The sequence below is a fragment of the Miscanthus floridulus genome, chromosome 2 (genome assembly GCF_019320115.1).
Source record: "Miscanthus floridulus cultivar M001 chromosome 2, ASM1932011v1, whole genome shotgun sequence".
NCBI classification, from domain to species: domain Eukaryota; kingdom Viridiplantae; phylum Streptophyta; class Magnoliopsida; order Poales; family Poaceae; genus Miscanthus; species Miscanthus floridulus.
The window spans coordinates 125,663,526-125,690,861 of record NC_089581.1 but is presented as its reverse complement, the minus strand read 5'-3'; the positions used below and the strand labels follow the sequence as shown (position 1 = coordinate 125,690,861).

Sequence of the window (27,336 nt, the reverse complement as noted above, 5' to 3'; positions counted from 1 at the left end):
ACAACATCATTATCCTTCTTCAATAATCTGCGACCACACATGTAGCATGTCTGTAAGTGGGGCTAAGACAAGTACAACTGGGGAAACAAGAATAGACCCTGTAAAGAGAACTGGGTTCTTCTAAACTTCAGCATAGGCAGTGACTTCTCGAATCACAGCGACAGATAACAACATGTTTCAATCAGGTTGGGTACAGCTGAGTTGACAAATTTGCAATTACATAGGTTGCCTAATTTGGTCCGATCTATCTCCTCCACAAAGAAGCCCAGAACTATATAAGAACGTCCTACAGCCCAAAATGACCATCCACACAACATATACAACAAGGTAGTACATTCAGTTTCATGGAAAAAAAAACACAAATGACATGAAGAGTTTCTGAGGGACTTAAGATGTCAGAGCATCCAACATGGTAGCCTACATTAGACGGCCAATGGATTACACAGACATATATGCTACAATTTCCACCGCCAACACTACATAACACCTTTGAAATCTTATTAGAACATCAAATAGATGCAAATCCTACGTTGAACAATTAAGCGAGATACAAACAGACTGTAGACAGCTTTGGATGCCCATTGTCTTGGAGGAATGACTGCCCAACCTAGACTGCAATGTCATGCTGAATGTGTCGGAGTAAGACAGGGATTACAATGTCTGGAGAGCTCAGCTGGGGGAGATGGCCTTCAGAGGGCATCACCTCCACAATGGAGTCGCCACCAAGGTGCTTGTGCAGGTACTCAGACACCACAACTGGCACCGCGAGATCCTTGGTGCTCTGAACAATGTGGCATGGGACACTAACAAGCGGGAGGAGGCTGCGCACGTCGCTCTGGAAGATCGTCTGGGCAACACTAAGTGCAATGTCCGGACGTATATTGAAGAGTGTCCTGCTAAACTCCTGAACTGCCACTGATTCCATATCTCCTCCAACACACAGGGGTGCAAAACCTGAGCACCAGGCCTTGTAGTTTGATTGCATCGCCTCAAACAGCTCATCGAGCTCATCTTGCTCAAACCCACCATAGTAGTCCACATCATTGAGGTACCTATTTGGTCAAAGACAGTTGAATAGGTGAGAGTAAATAGAGGATGCAGTTAATATGTAAACAAAACAAGAAAAGATAGAGGAATATGGAGATTCAAAGAGCACCACTGATTCGAGAACAAAGTCCTTCTGGGAGAAAAAAAATGTATATTTCAGATTTTCAGATGATGTTCACTACACTAGATGACAAACATGGTCTTCAATTGCATTTCAGTGGAAGGTGAACTGCAGAATTCAGATAATGTTCACTACCCTAGTATCTTTTCATCACAAAGGATTCATTATATAAAAGAATAAACTTATCAAGTAGCAGAAGTGAAATTCATTTCTAGGTTTTACAAAATCAAAGGAAGGTTCAGATGAAGCTGTGCCTTGAGACAAAAATGTGATTTAATGCCACTGAAACCTAACTTTATTGCAAAGAACACTGGCATGTGCCATCATACTATAATCATATAAGGAGGGGCTATCCTAGAGCAATATGAAGTTAATTCATAGATCAAATGCCCAAGCTTCACTATGATCTGAGTTTTGTTGCAAGACGATCAGCTCAGAGTAACTTCAGAAAAATGACCCTTATGATATTTGGAAATTAGTACACATGTAATTTTTTTCTCGAACACGCAAGAGAGCTGTGTATCATTGCATTAAATACACATGTAAACCGCATTGTTCTTCAAGAGAATTGCAGTTTAGAACCACTGCCGGAACTATAAATGTATCAGGGTCTCCCTTGCTGTATTTTCGGGTCAAAAATAAATAAATGTATCAGGGATTCAAGGCAGGCTATAGGGGGCATGGCACTATGGGTTCAACATGAAACTTCAGTATTTCACTCAAGTAAAATGTGGAAACTGTGGATTACTCAATACAAATAGAAGGCCAAGAAAATTATTACGAAGGTTTATATCTGTTGTAGCCGCGTAAAATCTGGAACTTCAACTATGATTCAGGGATCTGTTAGAAACAACTCCTAAGAGTTTGCTAAGAGCGCAAAATCAGTTTCCACACATCCCAAGTTGTTAATGTCTCCTTTAAAAAACGCACAATCTATATTAAATGAAAGGAAAGGGCCGTTAGTGGGTTTTCAGGAAAATGGGACATGAGACAGAGAGCATTCTAAAAGGATTCAGTTATTGCATTACACAATAAAATGAACTTCAAACATTACCGTATCAAGAAGTGTACACTCTACTTAAATCATAGATCTAATCCATTTGATTTTCCCATTCCGTTTCTATGTGAATAAAATGCTAGGATGAAAGGATTAAAAGAACGTGAAAATTTGTAAGCTTGCCACAACAGTGCTGTAAAAGGAAGAACATAATTTTACAAACATACAGAAAAAATTGATAACTGACACTTTATTTCAAGACCATAAAATTTCCCATTTCATAATCTACTTTTGCATTGATTTCCATAAAAACTTTGGAAGGGCCAGTTCTCTGTCTTGACATATAAACTATCTGTGTTTTAACTACATATGTGTTTTTATGAGCACTGTACCTGAAGTATAATTAAAAGTATAATAAAAGAATAAAAGATTCTCAGCAACACTTTCTTTTGCAGTATCTTTGGTGCAAGTGGTAGAGTCTTACCGCCTGTGACCGGAAGGTCCCGGGTTCGAGTCGCGGTCTCCTCGCATTGCACAGGCGAGGGTAAGGCTTGCCACTAACACCCTTCCCCAGACCCCGCACAGAGCGGGAGCTCTCTGCACTGGGTACGCCCTTTATCTTTGCAGCAGTTCCCCCTTGTGATCAACAAAGATTTTGCACAAAGTACTTCGTAATGCAGATTAAGCTCCAAATTGCACGAAATTAACATGTATCCCTCTTTTCTATTCTTCGTCATTAGTTATGCAATATCTAGTCTGTACACTAGAAAAGACAGGATGTACGTCACTTATGCTGAATAGTTGATCCTAGAATTCAACACATGTCACATAGTATTCAGATTTGTGCTGGCTACAGCATTGCTCCATTATAGTTTTAAGCAAGGCACATCTTTTGAAGGTTTCCAGCAATGTAACATCAAGAAAGCAAGATTTAGGCCACTTCACACATAATGCTGTCACCATATTAAGAAAAAATGTTTAATAACTCCTAGCAGCAAGAAAATCCAAAAATGGATACTTAATAAGGTGAAAAAACATGACTAAATGGGCTAGATATGCATATCAAGACATTTTCCTTGCACTGGCTATGTTAATTTGTTGTTTAACTCAAATCATCGCCAGGGAATTATTAGCACAATAAATATGACAGTAAGATGCTCTCCAGAGTTCAAGGTGAAAAAACAAAGCCAAGCAAGGTCAATTGCACATGTTTAAACACGTCCTGCACCTGTATAATGGGATTAGCTTTCAGTACTAGTTACAGTAGGAACACATAGATTTTGTTCTTCTCCAAAGCTTATTATTATTATTATCTATATGAGGATTTGTGACATCAACCAGGTTGATTTTCATAATAACCCCAATTTGAACACTTATTGATCTCTAATCTCTACTGAACCAAACAATTTGTTGTTTTAACTGCCTAGTAATCACCAATTGACCACTTGTTTAAAATCTTGGATCTACAAGTAGGATTTCAGTTCTGCAAATCTTAGTGACATGACCAATCTTATGCTACAGAAAAAGGTAAACTTGTAGGCCCCGTTCGGCTTACCCCATATTCGGTTTGTTCGGCTTGTTTTTTCAGCCAGAACAGTGTTTTTCTCTCACAACAATTCAGCCAGAACAGTGTTTTTCAGCCAGTTTCAGCCAAGATTCAGCAAGCCGAACAGTGTACTGCACCTTATCAGTAGTTATTATGGCGGCATGACTCTATTTCCTTCTCAAGTCGACTGTTCAATTTCAGATCCAACAGTACAACACTCAACTACTATCCGTAACCAAATTTAAAGTATCGGTCATGTTCTGAGTACTTGTAGATGATTGATCACTATCATCCATAAAGGTATCAACATTTGGGCGGCCCATACCAGTCCACCTGATTTTGGAAGGTAAATCCGATATGCGATCCTCATCTTTGAAATAGTGCGATGATAAGTGACAGAGCACACTCACAATTATCAAAAGTTATTGAGTATATCAACAAGGGTGGATCCTTCCAGAAAAGATGCCCACACGCTACTCTAGTCGTAGACTCGGAGTGAACCACAAGCCATACATGTTGACAGGCATATATAGTATAGAATTTCTGTTCCAAGTCCCTAACAGAGCTCTAATTTCCCAAACCCAAAAGCTGCCGTCATGGGGACCGGGCTAAAGGTCCGTGCTGGTACCTTGTAGTTTCTAGAGAGCTTATATATCTCAATTCACCAAAATTAAAGCACAACTGGGAAATCAAGAGCTGCCACAGTGGATTCGTTCCCCAGTTCCCAATAATGAAGGTATGAATTGGAACAGAGCAATCATGAAGGTATGGATTGTAACAGAGCAGTACTGAAATTAGAGCGAGCGAGCAAGGGGGTAAGCAGGGGGGGAACTCGAATAAATCACCTTGGGGACGCGGAGAGGAGCACGAGCTTGGTGAAGAGGTCGGGCCTGGAGATGGAGGCGATGGCGCCGATGACCGCGGAGACGGAGTGGCCGACGTAGATGCAGGACTGGACGCCGAGCTCCTGGAGGATGGCGAGGAGGTCGAGCGCGTAGCCCTCGAGCGTGGCGTAGCGGGCGAAGTCGAAGTAGTCCGGGTTGGTGGGGCCGGCGCCCATGGTGTCGAAGAGCACGACGCGGTAGTCGGCGACGAGGTGCGGCACGAGGTGCTTCCAGACGGACTGGTCGGTGCCGAAGCCGTGCGCCAGCACGATGACCCCGCGCTTGCCCTCGCCCACCACGCGCAGGTTGTGCGCCTCCTCCACGATGCCCATGCCGTGTTCCTTTGGGGACGCGCTGGGCGGGACGGGGAGAGGAGAGACCGGGGGAGAGGACTCAGAGGGGAATCAGATCGCCTGACTTCACTGCCACCGACGTATGGCTGCAGTCACGAAAATCGGACCGTCCACTCCCATCCAACGGCGACACGCGGGAGACCAGCCACGCTTCGGCATCCCAACCCATCGAGTGGCGCATTAAGGGCATGTTTGGCACTACTCTGCTCCACATTTTTCAGCTCTGCTTCTAAACTTTCCTACCAAATAGATTCAACTCCACAAACTCTGCTCCCAAAAAAAGATTGAGTTTTGGTCCAACTCCATGTTTTTCGCGGAGCTCCTCAGAGGGTACTCCACAAACCAGCATTTCGTATATCCTCGTGGAATTGGAGGTAATTACCCGCAATTGTCACTCGTTACACAAATAACGTTTCGCTCTATTTCCTTCCGTCTTCCCCCACCCGACGCAGCGAATACCGGTTCATCCCCCTCTACTCCCGTCGCCTCTCTCTGCTCCAGCCCATCCTCCCCAAACCCTAGCGCCGCCGCCGGTCATTCCGGCCGCCACGGCAAGAAATCCGGCCAGGTGATGGACGGAGAAGATAGATTCGTTGATCCTGAACTGGATCCTCTCTTTTCTTACCCCCAAATCCCCTCCGTCTTCCCTCCCCCAACTTCGCATGAAGCTGCTGCCGGCGTGTCCGTGGGTCAAGGAAGCTCGCCGGCGCCTAGGGTGGGGCTGGCGCGGCCTCCTCCGGCGGCGCCGCCGGTGGCCTCCATCTAGGCCGGGATATGTGGTGCTAAACTTGCTGCAGCTTATGTTGAATTATATTGTGACAAAAATCCACCTAGGACATCACTCCTTAGTGGTATGGGCTGGTTGCTAGAGACGCTTAACACATCGGGAGAATGTCATTCGCAGCTTCGGATGAGCACACAGATGTTCTACGACCTTCATGATTTATTGGTTGGAAGGTATGGTCTGAAACCATCACTACATATAAACACTCAGTAGATATTGGCAGTGTTCTTATTTGTGTTATCTGGAAATGAATCTAATAGAAAAGCACAAAACCGGTTCAAGCACTCGGGTGAAATTATTCATAGGAAATTTGATGAGGTACTGAATGCTTTCATGGATATATCTAGAGATTTTATTAGACCAAAGGACCCCAACTTCCGAACTGTTCACAGGAGGATAAGAGATGACCGTAGAGCATATCCACATTTCAAAGATTGCATTGGTGCTCTAGATGGTACTCATATCCGAGTTTCGTTGCCACCCGACGATCAAGTAAGATATATTGGAAAGTCTGGTATACCTACTCAAAACGTTCTAGCAAGTTGTGACTTTGATATGAGGTTCACTTATGTGTCGACGGGACAGCCGGGCTCTATGCATGATACTAGTGTCCTATACAATGCAATTAGAGTAGACGAGAGCTTTTTTCCACACCCTCCAAAAGGTATTAAAAATATAACCATGCACTTCATTGTTTGATCAAATGCTTAAAAATATGATCTGATATTTTGTTTCTAATAATTATAGGCAAATATTATGTTGTCGATGCGGGATATCCTAATCGTCCGGGATACCTTTGTCCTTATAAAGGTGAGAGGTATCATATGCCGGAGTGGCATAAAGGAATGGAACCAAAGACTCCTAAAGAAAGGTTCAATCATGTTCACTCATCCATGCGCAATGTTATTGAGCGATCATTTGGAGTGCTAAAAATAAAATGGCAGATTCTATATAAAATGGCGTCCTACCCGATGTTCAAGCAAAAAATGATTGTTGTGGCTACTATGATCCTTCACAACTTCATTCGTGAGCATGGCGATGAAGACTTGGACTTCGCTCGGTGCGACCGTGATCCAAATTATGTTCCAGAGATTCCGGAAAGGTACTTCAAATATGTGGCTAGATCAAATGGCTCTACTGGTGCACCGAATGCTCCTACTATGGACAAATTCCGTGATGACTTGGCCACCGCTCTTTCTCTAGCTTGGAACTAGAATTATGTATTAGTCACTATTCTCTAGTTATCTATGGACAACTATTTCTATTAGAATGATGGACTTTGTTATCTTATTTATCATTAGTCATGTATGGACAATTATTTGTATCCGAAATATGAACTTTGTCAATTATCCATCAAGCGCTTTGAAATTTACGTGACAAAAGTATGGAATTATTTGGTCGAAATATTTGTTTTTTACTTTTCTCCAATAAATTATATAAGATTATAATATTTACACCATATTTGAATTGGTAAAAAAAAATATTCAATTACACATGCTCTGCATACAACAGAACATATACCAAACACCGATCAGGGGCATAGTAGACCTTTCCTATACAAACCTCATGTTTCCAGAGCTGGAGCTAAACTGCGTGCCAAACAAGTCCACTTCCAGAAACTCTACAGTGAAGCTGCTCTGTAGTGGAGTTGATGAAGCAGAGGCAGAGGAGAGTAGCCCCCAAACATGCCCTAAGCCCACGCAAGAATAAAAAATTCCCCTGCTTCAGCAACGACGGGATCCCAGGCGGACTCCCTCTCCTCCTCCGCCGCCGCCGCCGTCTTTGTCGCGGCTCGCCATCTTCGTCGTCGCGCGACTTCGAGGCCCGAGAGAGGGAATCTAGGCGCCTTGGGGGCGTCTCCCCTTCTTCCTCGAAGTCTTGCCCGTCGCTTGTCCCGCAGCTGTGCGCCATGGGGATGTTCCCCGGCTTTCCAGCCGCTCGCATGGCCGCCGGCGGTGTGCCTGCTCGGCCTGCATCCCTTGCCCATGCGCACTGTGGAGGTGGATCCCCAGATGCGCTAGCTCCAGCTTACTTGCAGCCGCGGTCACCAGATGACCTTCAGCAAGCTACTAGCAGAGCCATTTTCAGCGTTTGTACTTGGACAAGGAATACTAGAAGTATTGTGTTGTAAATTGTGCTTGCATTCTATTATGTAAACTGTGCAGGTTCTGGCAATTGTGCTGGAATTTAGATAGGAAGCACAAGTGCTAGCAAATTGTGATTGTATTGGAAGCAGCAAAACCAGAGCCAAATTGTATGAATAAAGAGATGCACAAGTTCCTGTAATTATAATGTCGATTTGTAAACTCTGAATGGTAAATAAAGAGATGCTTTCATACAGACTTGCCAAAAGAATAACCAGATCAAAGCTCCAAAAGACACCAGGCCACATGGTCTTTCTTGTAAAGATATGAATCATCAGATGGCCATTCTGCACATATCTGGAAAGCATAACCAGACCACAAGCTCCAAAAGACACCCTCTTATTAGAAATCAGCATTAAGATCACCGGTGCTTGTTCTCTGCATAAAGAACAAAATATTAAACTCTTTGTGCATATCTAGACATGAAAAATCATCACTTAGAAATATTACCATCAATAGTTGAGAGAAAGAATTGATAGTCAAGTATGGTTCAGACATCCCTTCATTGGGCCATGAAGTGCTAGGAGGAATATCCTGTACTTCTGTAGTTTCTTGTGCCAATTCTGTAGTTTTCTGTGCCTTTCAACCAAATCACTTGAGGGAGTAATATTCATGGGAACTGTGACTGCCTCCACATTATTAGTGCAACCAGTAATTTCTTCTTCAACTTGCTTGCTAAGAATGTCAAGTGTATTGTGTACTAACAAGGTGCACCCTGGATGGCTGGCAGCTCTATGTGCTAAATTCAGAAATTTGTGGGTCATATTTTTGTAACGAAGCATTTCGTCTAATCTTGGATTCTCTATTATGTCTCGGCCATGGCTGTCCTGTATTGTTCCGCTACGTGCCTCACGTGTCCATCGCTTCAATACATATTGTGTGGGTAGAGATTTGATATTCATCAAATTAAGGACCTTTAGAGCATGTGCACACAATATTCCAATTCTGCTAAACTGCCCACAACTGCATGTACTGTTTTTTTTTCTAAAGGATCACCAATAACTTTATACTCCTCCAATGTAAAAGTTCCATCAAGACTCCCAATTGACACAAGATATCCATTGTTGCCTTCTAATGCCGTGGTGCATGCTGCCATGGACCTTTCGTATTCACCTTGAAAAGCTTCGAATATTATCTGAACAACAAAGAACTCTATCAGATCTCATGGGCAAAAAGGAATAGCCATGGTGTATCACACCTTTTCTCTTCCATCTTGAATATTCAGATTTAGTTTTGATGCATGCAACAGTTTCCCTCAATCTTCCATCTCAAACATGCAGATTTTCCCTTGAATCAAACCCAAAACAATCGGATGAGTTATTAGGGAAGACAAAAGCAACCAGATTAGAGGACGCTGGGAACCAGATCAAAGTACGCTGGGAACCTGAGCACCTGAGCACGCACACGCACCTGATCGAGCACGCAGGATGACACGAGACGATCACCGGTAGCTGAGCACGCAGGACGACGAGACGATCGCCGCCACCTAAGCATGAAGGACGACGAGACGATCACCTTACCCTTGCGGCTCGCGCCAAAAAACATGAATAGTTGTCGTAACCTCGCGCCAAAAAAGCCAGGGCCGCACCAAAAACAACGAACGTTGTGCCAAAAAACAAAAAAACGAGCCTCACAACTCGCTGTTCGGCAAAACAGGCTGTCTCTTCATGGGCCGATGCCCAGCTAGCTGGAAGCGTGGTTGGTCTCCCGCGTGTGGCCGTTGGATGGGAGTGGACGGTTTGATTTTCGTGACTGCAGCCATACGTCGGTGGTAGTGAAGTCAGGCGATCTGATTCCCTCGGAGGAGGGGGGGCAGGCAGGCCCAGAGATACTACGGGGAGCAGAGCACAGCAGAACCGCGGAGGGAGGGAGGGGCAGTGGGAAACAGATGAATGGCGGGCGTTTTAAGGCGGGGGCGTGGACGGGGAATCTGCCGGTCGGGGAGGGGAACGCGCGCAGACCGGGCGGACGGACGCCGCTGCCAGGGCTTCGACGATGGGGGGACTCAGCGTGATGGGCGTGGGACGTGGATGGTCGCTGACGGACTGGTTTTCTTTTTTTCCACGAAAGAAGAATTATATTAGATAATAGCTGGGTATATCAATATCTTACCAGCACTCTTAATTACATAAATATTTAGAAACTGATTTTCATCTAAATGGTACCCACACTGTGAATAGCTCCAGATCTCAAAACCAAACATGTACGAGGCTTTGCAGTATGGATGACCGCACAGACAAACACTCGGCAAAAGATCTGAGAACAGATGCCCAACGAACGACGGCCAACATTCATGTAGGCGGAGTTGAGAAACTTCTTCTTTCTGGTGTCGTCCTTCTTCTTCTTTCTGCCATCGAATAATGAGGAAGACCGATCTGAAACTTAATCTCCCTAGTCCTCCATCGTGGTCAGATCTAACCGTAATAAAACGGAGAAGAGACCGGAGAAAATTATTCTATGGCGGCGACACTATTTTCGTCTTGATGTCGTCATCCGGAAATAAAAGTCTCCATGTCATACTGGTGAGGATGCTGACGCCGTAGTTGTCGCCCTCATCTTCAACAGAGCCGTCATAGAGAAAACGATTCCATCCTACCCTCTTGCTGTCGTCAGAGAGGAGGAGGAGAAGATAAATCCCCAAAACAAAAAACGTGGCATGGAGAGACCATAACCCTAAGGACTCGATCTACTAGAAAAACTTATTAAAAACGATGGATCCCCACTCCCTCTGGCCTCCGGCGATATGCCGGAGGGGGGCCAGCAGTGGTGGAGGCGGGCGACGGCGGAGGCGGCAGCAGCGACGCTCCGAGCGTGAGACGCGAGACCTGGCGGGTACGTCAGGAGTAGTGGTTCATCTGCGAGAACCGGGTCAAGCTGGTTTCGCATATTCCAAACGGAAAACTTTTGAAGAAAAAGGTAAAACCCAATAAAATAAACTCGAAGGTCCATCGTTTTTTGCATATAGCTTGCCTACCTCATGGGGAAGGTATTCCTAAGAGATCTTGTAGAATATTAAGTTTTTTACAAGAATGATAAAAAAGGATGTTTCATGGTGCTCATGGGGATATAGGTTAAAAGCAAGGCCTAGATATGTTTCTAAGAGATATTTGCATCTCTATTGAGCATGAGAATAAATAGAAACCGACTATCTTAAAGAACTCACTAAGACGTGGACTTGAGATGATGAAAAGAGGGATTTTAGGAAACAACCATGGGAAATTAGGTACTCTGGTCTAGCCCATCATGTACCCATGTCCATAGGTGTCTCAATATCTAGGTTAAACCCCTACATGTCTAACAAAAACATGGAGGGAGTACTTGGCATCCTTGCTCTTAGCTAACCCTAGGAAATGAAAGGGGGTAGATGGTTATCTTGGGTAGCCACTTCTACTATTTACAGACATATTACGCAATCCAAAGTTTCAAAAAATTACACAATCCAAGAATGCTCCTAGGTTCAAACATGAACCACTTAGCCAACAGGGGCAAAATGGTCCAAGTTGGCCTTCCATGCATCGAATGGCCACGACTCTTCATGAAGTCTCTTCACCTTGACATAATCTATCCAATGACGTCACATGTCGCCTCAAGATCTTGCTTGGGTTTTGATGTCCAACCCTGTAAACCACTCCGCTCTCATGGGCCATGTAACCAGTATGAAACTCCTCCAATGTCAACATATGCCCTCTATATCCTCGGTCTGGTGATCCACCAAATGCTTGTGATGCCCCCCACCTTAATTTGGTCCATCTATGTCCTTGACTTTGGTCAACAATGTCTTCATCTGAATCTTCATATGCTTTTGCTCGTTCTCGTGTCACGTGCTAGCCATCCTTGGTCTATCCTCCAGCATCTTTGGTCCCTTAGCCTAAGCCTCTACATCTAGTTTTCACCACCAACCACTCGCTTGACCTTCTTCACTGTCGTCGACCACCTTGATACACTCAACACTTGTACATTCACAATCCAAGAGATATGTTGCGCAACACACACCAACTCAACACCCTAGTTAGTCTAAATCATGCTAGAACTAACCCAACCAAAACTCGACCATCTCGCCTTGACGCTCATCATCCATGAGGGATTGTTTAGCTTCACTCGTATTCACCATAATCCACATGTGTTTAGAGTGGATTAGAGTGAAAATTAGTTAATTTCTCATCTCAATACATGTGGATTGAGATGGATACAACTTACGAATACAGCCAAACAAGGTCTAGCATGGGCACATATCCACCATGTCATCTCACTAGCTCCCTTATGTAATGCCCAGAGCGTGGGCCCAATTAAAGCCATAGATATTCAATTGAGTACCCACTGTTTTTTTCAAAAAGTATGTATGTATAGTATATACTATGTAGATTTATTAAACAAAATTATAGGCTGCTCTCAAACATTCAATTCAAAATAATCAAGCATGCATGCTGAAAACTAGAATTTATTAAACTATATATCAAAAGCGTTTTCTTTTTATCCTTTGAAATTTTGAATACATACCCTTGGGTCTGTTTGGTTTAGCAGTGGAATGTGAAAAAACTACTGAGTTATATGCTGCGAAAAAATTGTAGGTTGTTTGGTTAAAATAACAATAAAATCTATCGACATAACTTTATCTCCCTTGAAACAGCTGTAAAATGTCTCTTTCATTCTTTCCACCCATTTGGAAAAGCTAAAAACTGAAAGGTGAAAGCCAGAGCAGGATTCAAGGTGCCGCGAAATTGTAATACGCAAAAGCAGCTGTTTAGGAAAGGTTACTTCTAGTTCTATCTGTTCGGTTGGCTTTGTACTTTTTTGCGATGGAAGCACTTTTCAAAAACTAAACCAAACACATCCTAAATCCTGGCCCCCACCAGACCATGCCAAACGCCCTATCACCATTGCCAGCTGATGTAGACCTTCCTGCTTCAACCCAAGTGTCATGGTGCGTCACCTGTGCTCCATCGATCGACCACCTCATCTTCTAAACTCGTTTACCTATTATTTCGAACTTAGAATCCATATGACATATTTTTTATGGGGAGTATATATGGGTGGCAAGCCTCTACTAATCCATATGTTAATTTCAGCCAAGATAAATTGAGGTTCCCGTTCAGTTGGTGACTTTGGGTCTAGCTGCAAAATTTAATTAGGCCTTCGATGGAATTGCATCATTTTGTTGGTATAACTAGACAAAAAATCGCAAACTACTACTACATCCGTCCCTAAAATTATACAATTCTAGCACAGTATTACATCTTAGTACCTCAAGTTTGACCAATTATAAATAAAAAAAGTATCCATATTTATGATACAAATAAATACCATCGGATTAATTATGAAATGTATTTTCATAATAAATTAATTTAAAGAAATAAATGTAAATATTATTTACTAAAAAATTGGTCAAACTTGAACATTTTTTGTGACATGCAATGCATAGTTACATTCTTTTTAAGACCGAGTTATTACTCAGGAGTACTACTAGGCTTTCTTATTGAGGGAAAGATTAGGTGGCCGCGGACAGCCGGACAGGTGCTCAGCCTTTCGTTGTCACTCCCTTGTGCCTGTGAGCCAACGGTTGGGACTGCGTGTGATTATTAGCAACGGGGAGACGTACGTACGCTGGGGTGTATGTGAGGCCACGTTGATTTTGGTGATGCTGATCAGCTCATCATACGATGCCGACCTTTGACAAGATTATCTAATGTCCGTGGAGTATCTTTTGTTTTTAAATGGATATAACTCCGTTTCGCTCCCTCAACTTGTTTTAATTTTCCAAATAACCCGCCTGCATCCTTTTCTTTCCTGCTTTATGTTATCAAATACTCCATCCGTCCCTAAATATCTATCGTTTTCGCCTCCCGAGAAACAACTTTGACTAAATATATATTAAAAAATATTAATATTTATAATATATAATTAGTATCATTGGATAAATATTTGAAACTAGTTTTTAAATAAATTTTGGAGATAGAAATGTTGCATGCATTTTCTATAAATCGAGTCAAAGTTATCGGCACACAAATCGTAGCGACTAACATTTAGGGACAGAGGGAATAGTAAAAATAGGTTACCCTAACTAGAATTTTGTGAATATTAAAAAACATAAACTTTGTGAAATTTACAGCACAATTTACTTGGCATCGTGTTTATATTCTTAGATAATGGAAAAGTTCTAGCTTCGAACCTCTTCAAGAAGAGCCAATCCACAAATTTTCAATTTAAGAAAAACAAAAGTGTTCAACATTATTGACCAATACGAAATCTACAAAGCAATCTATATGGACAGCTTGGGTTAGAAGCACCTAAAATCATTTCACCTCATAAATGAGAAATATGTGCAATAAATAGTCGTCAAAAGACAATAAAAATATTTATAACATATAGTATGATGTATATCACCACACCAAAAAAATCAGCTTAAATAAATGGTAGATACGGAAACACAGTATCATAGCGAAGTGAAGTGCTGAACCTGGGTTTTACTAGCTGAAGAGCAAAGTATATATAGGATGAAAAAACTTCTTCCCAAGAAAAAAAAAATGGAAAAAAAAAAACTGTTCAGGGTGTTATTCAGCAACTTTGAATTTTTGGAGGGGTAACATGCTATTGTCCCTTGCTATTTTGCAAGCGCCAACCAAACAAGAACGATCCAATCGACACCAGTTGTTTGGGAGATATAGCAAACACTAAACACGCGCCCAGATAATTGGTTCGTCAATCCAAATTTCATTTGATCTAGTCAAACTGGCAACCTCAGATCCAACACCCAGTTTACATAGCCATTGGGTCGGTTCAGAATCCAAGAGATCGTTTCTGAATTATGATCCATGATTTGGGTTTCTTTTCATGAGCCTTAATTACCTCGATGTGTTGCACTATCCCTTAACAAGTGGGGTTTCGTGATAAACGAGCTTGCATAAATACTACTCATCATCAGTCCAAGGCAACTTGGTTTGACAGCTTGGAGTCAACTGCCACACGATCTTCTGAAATTGCCAGCAAATCGCTGTTCAAATTTATAATTCGAAAGGAGCCTGCGATTATGAATTCTTATCCACCCTTGAGGCCTTGGGGTTTGAGCAGTTGAAAGTTGCAAACAGTAGGAAAAGGAGGTGCTCACATGGCGCATGTGCCCAACTAGCTGTTAGTGGATTATGCATTCTTTCTTTTGTTGTTTTGTTTTTGGTCCTATGGCTATCCATTTGGAGTTCAGACTTCAGATCGGACACACACACACACAAAAAAAAGCAGCTTCCCACGGTTTATCGCTGTGTGGTCTCCCATTTATTCGGAGCACCTCTCTCTCTCGGGCCCATTTTTTAGTTACTGGGCTTTGTTCAAAAAAAAAAACTAAAGCCCATGACATGAACCACCATTCTAATCTTTATAGTATACTGGGCTATACCACAAACGGCCTCAAACTGAGGTAGCCCGGTTAGGAAATTGCCAATAAATTCCTGTTCTGTGTGTGTGTTTTTAACTAGTTTAGACTTTAGACTAGTGGATATACACGGAGAGGAATAACCCTTGGACTAAAGTCTAAAGTTTAATTACCTAGCCGCTTTGGTAGCCGACACGTAAAGGCTAAAACAAACAAGTCCTTTGGTCGCGATCTGAAGCCGATATATATACATAAAAAGTGCAGGTCTATTTGAGACTATCGTGCTCTATATTTTTTTAGCTCCGCTTCTAACTTCGCTAATAAAACAGAAACAGCTCCAAGAACCCTGTTCTAGAAAAGAATAGTTGGAGATCAATTCTAGGGTTTTTGTGAGCAGTGCTAGTTTTGGTAGAACGGAACGGTCCCAAACATGGAGGCCTGTCAACTCGTGGAGCCTGGGCATGTCTATTCGCATCACACAAACACATCCCATCCTGTTTCTCACTTGGCTCCTTATACTACAGTGAATGTGAAGTCCATGTGAGGTTGATATCTCCACCAAGATTGGCCCAACGGCCAACTTGGGCCTTGATCCCACGCTCCGATCGGGACGCCCAACCCTACATGGTTGGTGGACTCCGTCGCACTGCACTATATAAAGAGGTGGGGGCTGACGGCTCTCGGTACGAGGTTCACCGGTTGCCACAGTACCCCACCGACAGAACTCTAATCCGATCTAAGGGAGCGCAGCAGCGGCGGGAAGCGCCGCCACCGTCCTCCTCGACTCACCGCCGCCTGGACGCCGTCGTCACTAGACAATGTCTCCCCTCTCCATCGACCCCAACTCGACAGTGCCTTCTTCATTGACGCCATGGCTAGCTCTTCTGCCAAGCCCACTGATGGTCGGTAACACATCCCCTCTCTCATCCTCTCTCCTCTCTCTCTAGTTCATGTTCTAGGACGGATCTCTGTGTTCTATCTCAAATAGAAAGGTTTCACCCACTAGATCTACTCCTAGATGATCCTACAGTTATAACATTGGTATCAGTTAGCCATACCCTAGCGTGTAGATCTAGGTTTGGCAAAGAATATAGAAGGAGGTGAAATGAATTTTGATTCGGATGAAACCCTAACCCTAAAGAAAGAAAGGACGGAGAGGGACCTACCCGGGTCTTTTTTGCCACCGTCGCCACCGCCGTTGTGCGGGAAGGATCTCACCACCATGCGGGAAGGAGTACCAAGCCGCGTTCTAGGGAGACCATGCCACCGCGAGGCCTCCGACTCAGACTCGGGGGTCAAGGGCGTCGCCACAAGGCCGCTCGATGGCAGCGCACTCAACCTCAGGCGAGCGCACGCTGGCGAGGGGCCCTGCAGTGGCGCCGCCGTCCCTGTTCGGCCGCCATGAGTAGCCATTTCCCTCCCTCTAGATTTACTCACTTGGCTGTGGGATTAGAAGAGAGAAAAGGGGAGGGGGAAGAGAAAGGAAAGAGGAGGGGAAGCTGACCGGAACCTGCTCCGGCGAGGCCATCCCCTCGCTGCCACTAGTGGCCTTAGGCCACGCGCGGCATTGAGAGAGAATGGGGAGGAGCAGAATGAAGTTAGGGCTCGGGGGAGAAGGCCAGTGCTCAGGTTTTGTCCAGCCAAGATCGACGTAACCGTTAGATCGGATCCGACGGACAAGGACGGTCAGGCCGACTTTAGGCCCAGGCGGGATGGAGAAATCTCGACCCAGGCCTAGGTTGTGGCCTAGGCACGGGGGAGTGCGCCACGCGTGGCTAGGCCACGGGCTTTTTCACAGCTGGGCCGCGTGCTGTGTTATTGCTAGCCCGTATGAACAGTAGTGCTTAAGAATTAATTTTATTCTTTTTCAGAAGTAATTTTGATGATTTTTGTCTAGTCTTCAATCTCTACTCAAATTTGAACCAACGTGATAATTTGTTTAGAGAGTAGATGAGTACGCTGAGATGCTTCTAATCAAGAATTATTATTTTTCAAGTTTTTTCATGTTTCCGCTGCTATGATTATATTTATCCTCTAATTAAATTGGAACCAATGAAAAAAATAATAAATGAAGGAGTAGTCATATATGTTTAAGTTAATTTATAATATTGTTATTTTTTTTACCAACGTTGATGATAACAATATTATAAATTTATTCATGAGTTGTTTTCCATGCATTAATTTCATTTCTGTCCAACGGTGTTATAGAATTAATGTAGAAGAATGTTGTATTTATGATATTGCTATTTTCTCACCAAAGTTGATGATGACAATATTATATATTTTTTTTACTTATGAGTATTATACATTAGTTCTATTTCTGCCCAACGGTGATGTAGAATTAATATAGATGAACATTGTATGTTTTAATTTTGATCAACATTAAATTAAGGCATGTAATTATTATGTTAAATGTTTGTCACTTTCTCTGACATTGTTTTCAGGCTACAACCCAATGACATTTATCTCGTCCATTCCATCTCTCAATGGAAGCAACTATAACACATGGCGAGAGAAGCTTGAGATAGCACTTGCGCTCTCTGACAATGATCTAGCACTTATCTCTCCGTGTCCCACTGAACCTATGGACTCGGTGAGGGCAGAAAATAAGACCGATGCAACTTTCGCTACTCGGCAACGTGACCATGTAGAAGTGAGAATGAAGTACGATCTTGATCGTGTAAAGTGGGATAGTTGAAACCATAAGTGTTTGATGGTGATTAAGGGCTTCAATGAGGATCCAATAAGGGGATCAATCCTAGCATGTACCACCGCCACTAAGTATCTCAAGAAGCTAGAGAGATAGTTTACTAGCTCTTCAAAGGCTTATGCAAGTACTCTAATTAAGAAGTCAGTCAATGAGAAATACTCTGGTGGAGGGATTAGAGAGCATATATTAAAGATGAATAACATGGCATCTAAGCTCAAGCCAATGGACTTGGGGCTCAAGGATGAGTTCCTAATTCATTTAATTTTTGTTTCTTTGCCCAAAGAGTATGAGATTTTTGTTGTGAACTACAACTTATAGCTAGATAAGTGGGACATTGAGAAGCTCATTGCAATGTGTGTGCAAGAAGAGGAGAGGCTTAAGAGCTCACATGGTGACTCAACTAAGCATATGAAGGAAAATAAAAGGAAGAACTTTTACAACAAGGAAGACAGACCACAAAGGAAACCTCAGTGGGACAATAGCTCCTCTAAGTCACAAGGAAAGGCCCCTCAGAAAGATTACCATTAGAAATTCAACTATGTTTAAGTGGACAAGGACACCTGCAAATGGTGCAAGAAGACTAGACACTATCAAAAGGATTGTCCAGATTTCCTAAAGCACCTGATGAGAAAAAGGTGAGGACAATATTACATTCATAGATGAGTCCTTGTATTTAAGTTATGCAAAATCTACTTGGTAGATTGATTTAGGTGTAACTATTCATATTGCAAATTCATTATAGGGATTCCATACGAGGAGGACCCTACAAAGAGGAGAAAGACACATTAAGGTGGAAAATAGAGTCCAAGCTGAAGTTGAAGCCATTGGAGAACTCCCATTAGAATTAAATGATGGCTTTGTACTTAAGCTTACCAATGTCCTTTATGTACCCTCTTTGCGTAGAAACTTAAGTGTTTCATGTTTAGACAATGATGGATTTGATTGCCATTTTGGCAATGACAAATGTAAGATAATGTTTAATCATAAATGTGTTGGTCTTGCCTTCCAACTGAAAGGTCCTAATGGCTAGAGGGGGGTGAATAGCCTGTTAAAAATTTCTACAACAACACTTAGCTAACCGGTTAGATAATTATGAGGCGAAGTAAGTGTTGCGCTAGCCTACTAAAAATGCAAGCCACCTACCACAATTCTAGTTTCTATAGTTTCTAACCACACAATGACTATGTCACTATACTAAGTTAGTGTGCTCTCAAGGGCTAACTAAAGAGCCACACTAACCAAACTAAGAAGCTCTCATAACTAGCTACACTAAAGAGCTTGAAAACTAGTTTGCGGTAATATAAAGAGAGTAAGCAAGATAGTTATACCGCCGAGTCAAGGAGTGAACTAATTAATCACAAGAATGAATACCAATGAAGACCAATCACCTCATAATCAAATAATGACACAATGATTTTTTACCGAGGTTTACTTGCTTGCCGGCAAACTAGTCCTCGTTGTGGCGATTCACTCACTTGGAGGTTCACACGCTAATTGGCATCACACGCCAAACCCTCAATAGGGTGCCGCACAACCAATACAAGATGAGGTTCACACAAGCCACGAGCAATCCACTAGAGTACCTTTTGGCTCTCCGTCGGGGGAAGGTCTAGAACCCCTCACAATCACCACGATCAGAGCTGGAGACAATCACCAACCTCAGCTCGACGATCCTCGCTGCTCCAAGCCGTCAAGGTGGCGTCAACCACCAAGAGTAACAAGCGAATCCCGCAGCGAAACATGAACACCAAGTGCCTCTAGATGTAAACACTTAAGCAATGCACTTGGATTCACTCCCAATCTCACAAAGATGATGAATCAATGATGGAGATGAGTAGGAGGGCTTTGGCTAAACTCACAAGGTTGCTATGTCAATATAAATGGCTAATAAAGTGAGCTAGAGCTGGCCATAGGGCTTAAATAGAAGCCCCCACAAAATAGAGCCGTTGTACCCCTTCACTGGGAACTGCTCAGGGTGACCGGATGCTCCGGTCGCCCGATGCTTGCCACGTGTCATCGGCTTCAAACGCTGATCGCCAGATCTCAACGTCATTAGTACATTTAAGTAGTGACCAGACACGCTGCTCAAAGTGATCGGACGCACCAACACCAACGTTCGGTCATTTCCAATAAGGTACTAGAAGCGAAAAATTACGACCAGACGTGTCCGGTCACTCAACGTCTCCTGTGTGCGCTGCCACGTCAGCGGGACCAGACGCACCCCGTCAGCGTCCGGTCGCAAAGTGACCCAGCGTCTGGTCGAAGACCGATGCCAGCGACTTCGCTGCTTCCACTGACTGGACGCTCTGGTCTAGTTGAGACCAGCGTTTGGTGCACTCTGTGAAACCCTGTCTTTTTTGCATAGGGCACCGGTGACACCATTGGACTATCCGCACTCTATGGGCGGACACTCCGCCGTTGAAGTTCCTAACCCTTGCTCAAATGTGCCAATCACTAAGCGTATCACCTTGTGCACATGTGTTAGCATATTTTCACAAATATTTTCAAGGCTGTTAGCACTCCACTAGATCCTAAATGCATATGCAATGAGTTAGAGCATCTAGTGGCACTTTGATAACCGTATTTCAATACGAGTTTCACCCCACTTAATAGTATGACTATCAATTCTAAATGTGATCACACTCATTAAGTGTCTTGATCACCAAAACAAAATGGCTCCTACCATATATAACTTTGCCTTGAGCCTTTTGTTTTTCTCTTTCTTCTTTTCAAGTCCAAGCACTTGATCATCACTATGGCATCACCATCATCATGTCATGATCTTCATTTGCTTCACCACTTGAAATGTGCTACCTATCTCATGATCACTTGATAAACTAGGTTAGCACTTAGGGTTTCATCAATTCACTAAGACCAAACTAGAGCTTTCACCAACAAGACGAGCTTTATTTGTTATCATTTTCTGAGAATGTGAATGTTGTGAGCACTGAGAATAAGAATGCCTCCTCATCTATGAATGCAAGAAATAAGCGAAAGAGAGTTCATGATGTATCATCGAAATTATGGCACTATCGTTTAGGTCATATTTCAAGGGGGAGAATAGAACGATTGATTAAGAAATCAATTCTTCTGCCATTAGAAATTTTAGATTTAGAATAATGTATTGATTGCATTAAAGGAAAGTATGTTAAGAAAATAAAGAAAGACGCCAAACGAAGCGCAGAAATTTTGGAAATAATTCACATAGATATCTGTGGTCCTTTTCTTGTTAAAAGTGTGGATGGTTATCATTTATTTATAACATTCATAGATGATTATTCTCATTATGGCTATATTTATCCAATTAAGGAAAGATAAGAAGCATTGGATAAATTTAAGATATTTAAGGCTGAAGTAGAAAATCAGCATAATTTAAAGGTTAAGATAGTAAGATCCGACCATGGGGGGGAGTACTACGGTTGTGGGGGTATGGGCCCCGGTATCCATAAGACAAGACATGAGCTGCACCATTAGAGGTGGCCCAGCCCACAAGATCAAGGCGTGCATGGCGCTGCTCGGCGTGCACCATAAGCTATTGTATAGTACCAAATAGGATACTTTCCTTGTAACCCTACCCCTCCAGACTATATAAGGAGAGACAAGGGTCCCCCTAGTGGACATGATCCATACATCTCAATGCAATACATCAGAACACAGGATGTAGGTATTATGTCATACTGACGGCCAAACCTGTCTAAATCTTGTGTCTAGGTGCTTGTATTACCATCTCGCTCCTGATCTCGCTCACCTTTACGACAAATCTACCATCGTGGGATACCCCTCAGTGGATTGCCAAGTATCTTTTGTCGACAGTTGGCGCATCAGATAGGGGTGTGCACTTGATCCATGGGGGGCCAGATGGGATCTCAAGATCGACGCGCTCATGGCAACCTGACTTCCTACGGCAGCGTCCTTTAGCAGCCCTACGGGCTTGACATGCGGTGCATGTATCACCGCCCAACGACATCAGTGTATCAAGCTTCAGCTATAGCATGCATCAACACCGAAGATTTAAAAGCAGTGTTATGCCATCACGTGATGATCTACGCCACCATGCAAGCTAAATATAGTTTCCATATACGACAACAAGCCAAGAAGGAAGGAACAAGATAGAAGGCATGCAAGCTAATCATGCATATACGTGTATATGCATCATGTACAGTCTAATCCTGCTTGATGTTTTCATCCAACGACTACTCGATCCAGAGGATACCAGGATGTGCACAAGTTTCTACATGTGCGCATGAGGCACTATTGCTGCTTAGCCCCAATTCCCTAGACTCTGTCAAGGTCATCACCAGGATCGACGATTTGTCTTCAGCATGGCCCGCTGATCGCGGCGGCCTCCATTGACTACCTAATGAGACTTGACGTCGACGCGTCTTGTGACGACAAATCCCTCCGACGCCGACATGATCACCGAGATGAGCTTCCAAGCCATCGAACAAGCCATCCGATCTGTCAAGCGAGCCGCTAAGCGAACAACCCATGTCGCTGACCAGACGTTCTGTCTAAAGCTAAGTCATAGCTTTAATATTCTCATAAATATTCTCCAGTCTCTACACCATCGCAATGTTTCTCCAAGCCGTTTTCTCCATGTTTGCTCTTCAAACAATTTTCTAAACCCTTGAACAGTCATGTTGATGCTCGGATGCCTCTAGAGATGGCCCTATCTTTGGCTCCTCCCTACACGTGCACGAGCGTCTGTCCTCTGTGTTATGGGTGGTCGGCAGCGCTCCTTAGCGATGCCTGTTCCTCCTACACGTGCACGGGTTCCACGCTCGACGTTATGGACTATGAGCTAGCTAGGGCTGAAGACTCAGCTACACACTAACTAGCCGGGCGGTTTATATTAAATATAAATACATCTTTGCACAAACTGATCACCGAGCTACATACGCTATTTTTTTCTCCGGAGTTCATATATTTTTACATCATGTACTACCCGTTCTATATATTTGTATTGCAAGATCATCGTCTAGGTGATCGGACCACCTAGTGCTCGGGCTTCTCCACCTGGTGCTCGGCGCTCAGATTCTTTGTGCTCGAGGACTAAGTGGGCACACTTCACCACACGGACGTCGCCAGCTATGCCGGGGACCCACGGTGTTCGGACATTGCCAGTGATGGCGGAGACTCCTCAGTACTCGGACATCACTAGTGACGCCGGGGACTCCTCGCTCCTCAGTGCACGAACATCTCTAGTGACGCTAGGGACTCCTCGCTCCTTGGTGCTCGGACATCGCCAGCGATGCTGGGGACTTCTCGCTCTTCGGTGCTCGGACATCGCCCATGATGCCGAGGACTCCTCGATGCTCGGACATCGCCAGCGACGCCGGGGACTCCTTGCTCCTTGGTGCTTGGACATCACTAGCGATGTCGGAGACTCCTCACTCCTTGGTGCTCGGTCATCGCCAGCAACGTCGAGGACTCCTCGCTCCTTGGTGCTCAGTCATCGTCAGCGACGCTGGGAACTCCTCGCTCCTCGGTGCTCGGACATCGCCTGCGACGCCGAAGACTCCTCGCTCCTCGATGCTCGGACATCGCCAGCAACATCGGGACTCCTCACTCCTCGGTGCTCGGACATCTCCAACGATGCCAGGGACTCCTCGCTCCTCGGTGCTCGGTCATCACCAGCGATGCCGGGGACTCCTCGCTCCTCGATGCTCGGTCATCGCCAATGACACTAGGGACTCCTCACTCCTCGGTGCTCGGACATCGGCAGCGATGCCGTGGACTCCTTGCTCCTCGGTGCTCAAACATCTCCAGCGACACCGGGGACTCCTCGCTCCTCGGTGCTCGGTCGACGCCGAGGACTCCTCGCTCCTCGGTGCTCGAACATCACCAGCAATGTCGGGGACTCCTCGCTCCTTGGTGCTCGGATATCGCCAGCAACACCGGGGACTCCTCGCTCCTTGGTGCTCGAACATCGCCAGCGACGGCGGGGACTCCTCGCTCCTCAATGCTCGAACATCACCAGTGTGGGGGTATTAACCCCTATACCCTTACGGCTAAGCTTGGGCTGGCCCGGATCGATGGGTTCAGTCCACCCGAAAAACGACGTGCGGCTCGGTCCACCTGATCGGAGTCCCGCACAAGGAATCAAGGCGGATTTGGCGACCAAGCAGGATCCTGGTCGGTTAGAATAGGAATCCTTGTCCGGCCACATATGGCAATTGTAACTGACTAGGATTAGTTTCCAGATCTGTAACCCTGCCTCCCGGACTATATAAGGCGGGCAGGGGACCCCTCTAAAAAACATCTCTCATTGACATACAGCAATACAAATCAGACGCAGGACGTAGGTATTACGCCTTATTGGCGGCCGAACCTGGATAAAACCTCGTGTCTGTCTTGCGTCACCGTCTTGTTTGGGGCTTGCGCATCTGTCTGCCGATAATCTACTACCTTGGGCATATCCCTAGGTAGACTGCCGACCATATTTCGTCGACAGTGGCGCGCCAGGTAGGGGGTGTGCGTACTGCTCGTCAAGCAAACAAGATGGTCATCGTCTCCGGTTCCATGGCTACGCCCAACGGCCTCACGTTCACCGTCGGCCAGATCACCTGGACCACCGGCCCCGACGTCTCCATCACCATGACCGCGGAGGAGGCATGGATTCAACCCGCGCCGACGACTACTTCACCTGCATCGGCTACGGCTCCGACCACGACGAACACGATTCCGACCACGGTGAACACGGCTCCGACCACGACGAACGTGGCTCCGACCACGATGGATCTGGCTCCGACCACGGTACATCTGGCTCCGACCACGCTTACAGCCACGCCGACCACCCGTCGTCCGCTTCCCCGCTACAGAGGAAAACAGATCGACGACACCGACCTGCTCGACCCCATCGATCGGGTCGGCATCAAACTCGCTGAAACCCTAGCTCTGGTAAGTACGATTCAAAGCCAACCTAATGAGCAGGTAACATCTCCCCACAACAGATCTATCCGACCAGCTCGGACCAGTCGTCCTGCACGACTCAGAACAGATCTTGTGGTCGTATCTACTCCTGAGGGGCGCTCCGCTCGTCGCCAGCCAGCCTTTGCGACGGGTCTCCGACTCTGCGAGTACGAAGCCCCGACGGAGAACCACCAGGTCCAGCCCTACGGCCTGCAAAACGCTGCCTCCAGCTACGCGTACAACCTGCGACGCCGCTCGGATCTACTTCCTGTGCACCAATCTCGGCCGAAGTCATGCAACATCGTCAACATGGTCCGGATTGAAGATTATCAGGAAGGATCCGTCCACACCGTCCGAGAGGGTGACTCCAGCTCCTCATCCGGCATCGCGTCTAACGCATCTGTCCACACCGAGCTTCAGCGTCACGAAGATGAAGGCGTCAAATACGATCTGGATCTACCAGACCACGCCCCGGGTTTCCCCCAATTTCCGTCTTTCCCGCCAAGACGGGGGGATTTGATCCATGTTGTCAGCAACGACGAGCCGCCAGCAGTTGGCGAAACAGAACAAGAGAAGACTGCACGCGAAGCACGCAATATTGACCGGTTTAATCGCCGGCAAACCAAAGCTGAGGCAGACCAGGAGGCACGACGCATAAGGGTCCAACCGCGTGACCTCAACAATGCTTTCGACAGGGTGGGGGATAAACAAGTCTTCAAGACCCCAAGTGCCAACGTAGCCATCGCCATGGCGACAATGCAGCGGCTGCCCAACACTCCCGAGACTCAAGTAATCCGTGATGACATACAAGCTTATCTGACGGCTGCTATGGCTCAGACCGCAGAGATGAACCAAGCCCGGGCTCCATCAGTTTCTGTCGAATCAAGCTACAGCCGTCAATACTCAAGTCGCTCACAGCCACTCAACCAACGTGGCTCGCGCAATAACGACCCGTCAGACAACCGTCAAGGCGGAAACGGCGGTCGCGATGATGGTCGGGACGACAACCGCCGCCGGGAGGATAACCGCCACGACGTTCGGGGAGACAACCGCCGAGATAACCGCGACAATCGCCGCGATAACCACGGTCGCAAGGCTAATCCAGATGGCAATCGAGATCGCCGCGATGGCAATAACGATCTCCGCCATCACCTCGATGGACGTGATCTACGTGCCCGCATCAACCAGAGAGCCGACGATCGTGCATCCCACGAAAGCTATCGCCGTATTGAGTATGACACCGCCCACGGTCCGCCGGGTCTGAAGCAGTTCACTCCACACCTGCGCCAAGTCATATGGCCCAAGAATTTCAAGCTCGAGAAGCTTCAGAAGTACGACGGCAAGGAAAACCTAGAATTATGGGTCATGCTCTACGAAACTGCGTGCCGCTCAGCCATGGCTGACGAGCACGTCATGTCTAACTACTTCCCAGTCGCTGTTGGTCATGCAGGTCACCAATGGCTGGTTAGCTTGCCAGCGAACTATTTTGACTCTTGGCAGGAGCTCAGGCAGGCCTTCATCGACAACTTCATCGCTACTTGTGAACAACCCGGCAACAAGTACGATCTGCAACGGATCCGAGATCGAAAGGATGAACCACTACACGAGTACGTTCGGTGTTTCTCGGAGATGTGCATCAAGGTCCCATCAATATCCGACAATGAAGCAATCGAGGCTTTCGTCACCGGCCTCCGCTTCCACGACGCCCTAAGAGACAAGCTCCTCCGGAAGAGACCCGAATCGGTCACAGCGCTTTTGGCCACCGCTAAGAAATATGCGGACGCTGACGACGCTAAAAAGATAATCGTTGAAGAAGCAGCAAGAGTTACACGACCCGACCACCCCCCACACCGCGACGATTACCGTGGCAATCGTGGTCGGAGCGATAATTTTGACCGCCGCAACCAGCGCAACGATCCCCGCGACCACCGTGATCAACGTAATCAGCGGCGTAACCGCTGTGACGATTACAGGAGCAAGCGCGCTCGGGAAGACGACGGCGAGGTCAATACTGTGAAAAAGGGCAGCGGACATCGAAACTACGAGGACGACTACGCCAAAGCATTGAAGGGACCCTGCCAGCTCCATCCTAAGTCAAACCACACCATGGAGAATTGCCGCGTCCTAAAAACTATCTACACGCGTCAACAGGCTCCGGATACGTCCGACAAGCCTAACGACGCGAGGGAACAGCGCAATGAGGACAACGACGACGACGATGCAGATCCTCGTCATAAATACGTCAAGCCGACTGATCGCGTGCACACCATCATCGGCGGCAAGGTGTCCATTGAGACCAAACGAGAACGCAAGCTGCTCGCCCGCGCTTGCTTGAACGTGGCAAACACCGACAACCTTCTCACCGATCCACGGCTTCCTCCGTGGTCTCACCGTGAAATCTACTTCAGCAGGAAAGACCAATGGGCCGCCATACCCGAGCCAGGGCGTTTTCCCCTGGTCCTCGATCCCTGCATC

The 27,336-nt window shown here is 45.6% G+C and overlaps 1 protein-coding gene and 1 pseudogene across 1 annotated transcript; one reads left to right on the top strand and one right to left on the bottom strand.

Moving 5' to 3' along the window:
* Nucleotides 1–287: 287 nt before the first annotated feature.
* On the bottom strand, nucleotides 288–4,989 carry LOC136529262 (probable esterase D14L). The gene is made up of 2 exons (XM_066522352.1): nucleotides 4,557–4,989; nucleotides 288–1,052 (listed from the first exon to the last, which is right to left on the bottom strand). Exons 1-2 carry the CDS (start codon nucleotides 4,925–4,927, stop codon nucleotides 608–610), a joined length of 816 nt encoding a protein of 271 aa, XP_066378449.1. The 5' UTR covers nucleotides 4,928–4,989; the 3' UTR covers nucleotides 288–607.
* A 530-nt stretch (nucleotides 4,990–5,519) lies between these two features.
* On the top strand, nucleotides 5,520–7,088 carry LOC136537015 (uncharacterized; annotated as a pseudogene).
* The last annotated feature ends 20,248 nt before the right edge of the window (nucleotides 7,089–27,336 follow it).

Bases quoted from the DNA above. Each gene is read 5' to 3' on its own strand.
- LOC136529262 (XM_066522352.1), bottom strand. From the start codon at position 4,927: ATGGGCATCGTGGAGGAGGCGCACAACCTGCGCGTGGTGGGCGAGGGC. The intron at 1,053-4,556 runs GTGATTTATTCG...TTGACCAAATAG, and splicing joins CTCCTCTCCGCGTCCCCAAG to GTACCTCAATGATGTGGACT.